The 7367-nt window shown below is 44.8% G+C and overlaps 1 protein-coding gene across 1 annotated transcript; it reads right to left on the reverse strand.

Annotated features, from left to right (window-relative positions):
* Nucleotides 1-203: 203 nt before the first annotated feature.
* Nucleotides 204-1481, reverse strand: LOC126999288 (uncharacterized). Its single transcript, XM_050861735.1, has one exon. It carries the CDS (start codon nt 1479-1481, stop codon nt 204-206), a length of 1278 nt encoding a protein of 425 aa, XP_050717692.1.
* Between the last annotated feature and the right edge of the window lie 5886 nt (nt 1482-7367).

The following is a 7367-nucleotide window of genomic DNA, read 5'->3' on the forward strand; positions in this document are numbered from 1 at the left end:
TTTTTCTATTTCACGCACTGTAGCGCGGTCTTCTGGTTGTAGGTAATGGAGATTCATGTCTCAAGACGTCTTTCGGCCTATTCGGCCATCTTCAGGAGATGTTCTCGTTGCAGGTGTAGGAGAAGGAGTGGCTGGTAGGCGGAGCTATATATTGCCTCGCTGAGCCTGCGCGTTAGTGTGCGCGGCTCTCAGCCAATCGTAGCTTAGCTTGGCGCTCGCTGCCTCTTTGTCAGGAGTGACGTGTCGGGTTGCTGCTGTATGTTTATTGCAGGTTTCTGGGTGTAAATTAGCACTGCCTCGGTCATTTTGAGTCTCTTGTTGTTGTTTTCTCTTGTCAATATTATGGTGTTGTCCTCCATGTGTTTCCTCCTCAGGATGAGTCCGTGTTCGCTGAGGTAATGCCTTCTTATTGCTCCATCTGTGAGGTGAGCTGTTATTCTCTTCGATAGAGTTGTTGTGGTGACGCCGATGTACCTAGAGTGTAGGCGACTGCAGTCACCTAAAGAACATGTGTGTTGGTACACGACGTTCACCTCTTGTAGTGGACTTGTTGGAGGTAGACAGCTGTTTCTCATGATCAGGTTGGCGGTTTTTCTTGATTTGTGGAAGATTATGAGGTCGAGCTTGGTGTCGGGGTTGGTGGGTGTTACGTTCTTGTGGATGATCTTCTTAAGGGTCTTCTCGTCTTCTTTGTATTCTGACGACATGGTGTTCTTGTAATATAGGGTGATTCTCGACGTGTCTTTCTCTTTTGGTTCAGGACTCATGAAGTTATCGAGTCGTCGTTTAATCCCGTCGTCAATTTCTTGCTGCGGGTAGCCGTTGTTGGCGAGAAGCTGGGAAACTCTCTTCAGCTCGGTGTTCGCGGCTGCCCATACTGAGGTGTGTGTGAGGGCCCTCTTGACAAAGGCGCTGATTACGCTGCGCCTATATCTTTCGGGGCATTCGCTAGCACCGTTGAGACAGAACCCGAAGTTAGTGGCTTTCACGTACACTTCTGTTGAAAAAGATGTGTCCTCACGGTGCACCATGGTGTCCAGAAATGGGAGCTTCTTATTTTGTTCTATTTCTTGCGTGAAGTTTAAGCAGGAGTCGTTCTTGAATTCGGTGATTAACTCGTTGATGTGGCTCACGGTGCCAACGCTGATGAAGATGTCATCGACGTACCTGGCGTAGATTTGTGGTTTGAGCTGAGGGTGGCGTGCAAATAGCCTTTCTTTGATGGACCCCATGTAGAAGTTGGCGAAGAGGACGCCGAGGGGTGATCCCATGGCCACACCGTCTCGCTGCACGTACATCTTGCCGTCGGGTCCGTAAAATGGTACTTCTTTAGTACATGCTTGTAGAAGGAGGCGCAGCGAGGCTTCGGGAATGTTGAGTGGCTCTTCGTTTTCTAAGTGGTAGATGCGTTGACAGATGAGATCTGTGGTTTTGTCGACAGGAACGTTGGTGAAGAGTGATTCAACGTCCATGGATGCCATAATGTTGGAGGGACGGGTAGTCTTCAGGAGATCAAGGAACTCTATTGTGGACTTCAAATTGAAGGAGGCTGGTGTGAATGGTGTGATGAGTTCGTTGAGGCGCTTGGCGAGTTTGTAAGTAACTGATGGTGTCTGGCTGATGATGGGACGTAAGGGGTGGCCTTCCTTGTGGGTCTTGACGTTGCCATAAGCGTAACCCAGTTTGTGGTCGCCTTCAATGAGGGGGAGCTTCGTACTGCTGTTGTTGTTAGTCTGGCGGATGACACGGTTCAACTTCGTCTTGATATCGTTCGTTGGGTTTCTTGTGATTTTTTTTCACATTATAAAATTTTAAAATGTATTCCATTTTTGAACACTATACCCTATAAATCTCTCTTGATGTGAAATATAAGAACACTGTCAAATTTGTGTCTCCTAATGAACAGAATGTAAAACTAAACAATTAATTAATTTTCTAAAAGGTATCCCCTTCTTTTAGACTAGTAATATTAGACTAGCTTCCCTTTCTTCTGAATTTTTGTAACAAAAGGAACATTTACTTCCATGAAAAATATATGGAACTAAATATTCAATTAATTTGATAAAATATGTCCTTTCTGTTGAATACTGATATCTGAAACAGTTAAAAACACCAACTTCCATATAGTCTCAAACTCAAAAGTGTTCACTTATGGATGCCCTTCAAAAACTTAACAATTTATATTTATAGCAATACCGTAATGCCTAATCAGACTCGCAGTTTTGACATGCATACAGATCTAGGCCTACTCCAGTTGTGCATTCTGCATGTGACCAATTTCTACAACCCCGACATTGGACCCATTTTTCTGAAGGTCTGCTATTAGCAAATAGTTCCCCACACATCAAACAAGGCCATTTGCCAATTTGCTGATAATGGGGTAAAAGGCCCACATGTGGGGTAAAAGGCCTCCCTGTGGGCAACTTACCCCAAAGGCACAGGGGGCCTCTTACCCTGGGAACATATATATACACAAAATGTCACCATCTTTCCTACAAGTAAGTAGGCAGAGTATAGTCACATGCAATATGGTCTGGACATCTTAGAGCAAGTATCCATAGCCATCAGGATAACTCTACAGTTCTTTGTCGTTAATTAGGCATCATTAAAATCACTGAAAACTTACAAGAAATTAGTCAAAAAGAAGAAATGTCCCCTTGTGGCCAGAGCAACTGTCCATTGTTTAGTCCAGTAGTTCCTGTGAGCACAGAGCGTTGGCGTTGCCTACTTGATCATGTGACTGCTTGAGAAAAGAAAGAAAGAAAGACAAAACCAATGGGGGGCCTTTCACCCCAGGGGGGCATCTTAACCCACCTTACCCTATACAAAAAGCAGTGTCTTGGTGAGGGAGAGCTTGGAACACAGTGGCTGAAGCTCATCTTAACCTGGTAGCAGCAACGGGCCAAATTTGTGGCTTTACCGTGTAGCAGCGACGGGCCAAATTTGTGGCTTTACCGTGTAGCAGCGATGGACCAAATTTGTGGCTTTACCGTGTAGCAGCGACGGGCCAAATTTGTGGCTTTACCGTGTAGCAGCGACGCGCCAAATTTGTGGCTTTACCGTGTAGCAGCGACGGGCCAAATTTGTGGCTTTACCGTGTAGCAGCGACGGGCCAAATTTGTGGCTTTACCGTGTAGCAGCGACGGTCCAAATTTGTGGCTTTACCGTGTAGCAGCGACGGGCCAAATTTGTGGCTTTACCGTGTAGCAGCGACGCGCCAAATTTGTGGCTTTACCGTGTAGCAGCGACGGGCCAAATTTGTGGCTTTACCGTGTAGCAGCGACGGGCCAAATTTGTGGCTTTACCGTGTAGCAGCGACGGACCAAATTTGTGGCTTTACCGTGTAGCTGCGACGGGCCAAATTTGTGGCTTTACCGTGTAGCACCGACGGGCCAAATTTGTGGCTTTACCGTGTAGCAGCGACGGGCCAAATTTGTGGCTTTACCGTGTAGCAGCGACGGGCCAAATTTGTGGCTTTACCGTGTAGCAGCAACGGGCCAAATTTGTGGCTTTACCGTGTAGCAGCGACGGGCCAAATTTGTGGCTTTACCGTGTAGCAGCGACGGGCCAAATTTGTGACTTTACCGTGTAGCAGAGACGCGCCAAATTTGTGGCGTTACCGTGTAGCAGCGACGGGCCAAATTTGTGGCTTTACCGTGTAGCAGCGACGCGCCAAATTTGTGGCTTTACCGTGTAGCAGCGACGGGCAAAATTTGTGCCATGATATAAACCCCCCAAATAGATGATACATAATCTGATCACAAATGCTTTGATATATATTATGAAATGGTTTGTCTGAGGGGTGATTTTTTCTCATTTTTCTCGCTTGGAGGGACCATTAAGAAACATGATCCCCGCTGCTACCACCACCGGGTTAAGAATACGGACTGAGTCAGATGAAGAGGTGGCAGTGTAATGACCAAGTGAATTAGAAGATAAAATTCAGGATAAGCAATTAAAGCAAAAGTATTATTCACAAAAGAAGGAGGAGGAGGAGGAGGAGGAGGAGTGAGTGAGTGAGTGAGTGAGTGAGTGAGAACATGAAGATAAATGAGAGGAAAGGAGGAAAATAATGGAAATAGAGTAAAAAGAAATACACGGGAGAGATGAAAGAGAAAACAAGGAAAAAGAAAACAATTGATGAAGAGACTGATTGATGAGAGAGAGAGAGAGAGAGAGAGAGAGAGAGAGAGAGAGAGAGAGAGAGAGAGAGAGAGAGAGAGAGAGAGAGAGAGAGAGAGAGAGAATCATTACCCCGGAGATGCGCACTAAGGCAATGCGCGCCTATGGATCACCCCCCTTAATTACCACAGGCTATACACGTGAACAAGGTAACCACTATCTCTTATTACTCCGGAGATGAGCACCGAGGCCACGCGCACCTCTGGATCACTCCCCTTAATTAACACAGGCTATATAATTGAACAGGGTAATTACTATCTATTACTACCCCGGAGATGAGCACCGAGGCCACGCGCACCTCTGGATCACTCCCCTTAATCAACACAGGCTATATAATTGAACAGGGTAATTACTATCTATTATTACCCCGGAGATGAGCACCGAGGCCACGCGCACCTCTGGATCACTCCCCTTAATCAACACAGGCTATAGAAGTGAATAAGGTAACCACTATCTATTATTACCCCGGAGATGCGCACTAAGGCAACGCGCACCTATGGCTCACCCGCCCTTTACGCAGGCTATATAAGTGACCAGGGTACCCACGCATAACTATCTGCTTTCCTCTCCCGTCAACTATACTTTCAAAGGGCAAAATGAAGCTCAGTCGGGTTTTTGTAAGTGACTTTTTTTAGGCTGAAGGTGCAGAGGAAGGGTCAAGCTGTCACCAGGGTCACAAAACTACCCCTGGAAATGCCCACAACTCCTACGAAATCCTTGTCAAATGTGTGTTTTGTTAGGTTCACGGTACAGAGGAAGGGTCAAGCTGTCACCAGGGTCACAAAACTACTCCTGGAAATGCCCACAACTCCTACGAAATCCTTGTCAAATGTGTGTTTTGTTAGGTTCACGGTACTGAGGAAAGGTCAAGCTGTCACCAGGGTCACAAAACTAACCCTGGAAATGCCCACAACTACTACGAAATCCTTGTCAAATGTGTGTTTTGTTAGGTTCACGGTACTGAGGAAGGGTCAAGCTGTCACCAGGGTCACAAAACTACCCCTGGAAATGCCCACAACTCCTAGGAAAGCCTTGTCAAATGTGTGTTTTCTTAGGTTCACGGTACTGAGGAAAGGTCAAACTGACACCTGGGTCACAAAACTACCCCTGGAAATGCCCACAACTCCTAGGAAAGCCTTGTCAGATGTGTGTTTTCCTAGGTTCACGGTACAGAGGAAGATTCGAACTATCACCAGGGTCACAAAACTACCCCTGGAAAGGCCCACAACTCCAAGGAAAGCCTTGTCAAATGTGTGTTTTCTTAGGTTCACGGTACAGAGGAAGGGTCGAACTATCACCAGGGTCACAAAACTACCCCTGGAAATGATTAAGAACACTGCCTCAATGAAACGACTTCACACCTTGTTCTTTCTTAATAACACTTACAATACAGGTCCTACTTACGTCTTACCTCACACGACTCCTAGACACACCAATACCTTCTTAACGACACAAATACTGACAGGTGATTCAATTTTGCCTCAAACCACTAAAAGATCACTGCACATTACCTTTATACTGACAGGTGTTGAGATCTTAATTACCTCACACGACTATCAGCGCAGGTAACACACAGGAAAGGCAACATACACACACACACGCACACACACATACACACACACACACACAAACACACACACACACAGACCTTCCCTCCTCCTCTCTCCACGTCCAAATAGCAAATGACTAGTCCTTCTTCCTCTATCCTCCTCCTCCTCCTCCCTCCTCTCCCCCTTCTCCTCCTCCTCCCTCCATTCCCTTGTTTCCTCCCCTTCAATCCATTCACAGCTGATTAGTTAATTATTATTATTATTATTATTATTATTATTATTATTATTATTATTATTATTATTATTATTATTAGTAGTAGTAGTAGTAGTAGTAGTAGTAGTAGTAGTAGTAGTAGTAGTAGTAGTAGTAGTATAGTAGTAGTAGTAGTAGTAGTAGTAGTAGTAGTAGTAGTAGTAGTAGTAGTAGTAGTAGTAGTAGTAGTAGTAGTAGTAGTAGTAGTAGCAGTAGTAGTAGTAGTAGTAGTATCAATGGCGGGGAGACTGCTTCACGGCCCCAACTTCCTGTGTGATGGGAGCCGCCGCCCCGCTGTGCTACACGTGGGAATACCCCCGTGCTGTGTGCCGAGACTTGGAATGACGAGCCGGAGTTATTTTAATAACAATAATAATAATAATAATAATAATAATAATAATAATAATAATAATAATAATAATAATAATAATAATAATAATAATAATAATAATGATAATGAAAATAATCAGTGTGTGTGTGTGTGTGTGTGTGTGTGTGTGTGTGTGTGTGTGTGTGTGTGTGTGTGTGTGTGTGTGTGTTCACTCACTCTGCCTGTCTGAAACTTAGTCTCTCTCTCTCTCTCTCTCTCTCTCTCTCTCTCTCTCTCTCTCTCTCTCATAATATCTACACATACCATTGTGTTTTTTTCCAGTGTGTGTGTGTGTGTGTGTGTGTGTGTGTGTGTGTGTAAATTGTTATGTACGCAAGTGTATGTGCATATATTTTCGTGTGCGTGAATTTTATGCGCGTTAAAATTTATGGGCGTAAATCTGTGTTATCCTGGAGAGAGAGAGAGAGAGAGAGAGAGAGAGAGAGAGACTGATGAACTTATCATTCGGTTTCTCTCTCTCTCTCTCTCTCTCTCTCTCTCTCTCTCTCTCTCTCTCTCTCTCTCTCTCTCTCTCTCTCTCTCTCTCTCTCTCTCTCTCTCTCTCTCTCTCTCTCTCTCTCTCTCTCTCTCTCTCTCTCTCTCTCTCTCTCTCTCTCTCTCTCTCTCTCTCTCTCTCTCTCTCTCTTATGTTTATTCATTAATTTTTTTTTCGTTTTCTCCCTTCTTTTATTTCCTCCTTTCCTTCCTTCCTCTTCTCCCCCTTTCCTCCTTTCCTTCCTTTCCTCCGTTCTTTTTCTTCTCTTTTCTCTCTCCCTCCTGCTCTCCTTTCTTCCTTCCTCTCCATGTTTCTCCGTCTTCTCTCGCCTCCTCTCCTTCCTTTTTGTCTCTTTATTTTCACACACACACACACACACACACACACACACACACACACACACACACACACACACATGTTCTTCACTAATGACCCCTTCTTCCTCTATTTCTGCTTTTTTTTTCTTCTGCTTCTTCTTCTTCTTCTTCTTCTTTTTGTTCTTCTTCTTCTTCTTCT

This window comes from Eriocheir sinensis, chromosome 1 (genome assembly GCF_024679095.1).
Source record: "Eriocheir sinensis breed Jianghai 21 chromosome 1, ASM2467909v1, whole genome shotgun sequence".
Classification (NCBI taxonomy): Eukaryota; Metazoa; Arthropoda; class Malacostraca; order Decapoda; family Varunidae; genus Eriocheir; species Eriocheir sinensis.

Excerpts from the sequence above, each read along its gene's own strand:
- LOC126999288 (XM_050861735.1), bottom strand. The coding sequence starts at position 1,481 with ATGGCATCCATGGACGTTGAATCACTCTTCACCAACGTTCCTGTCGAC.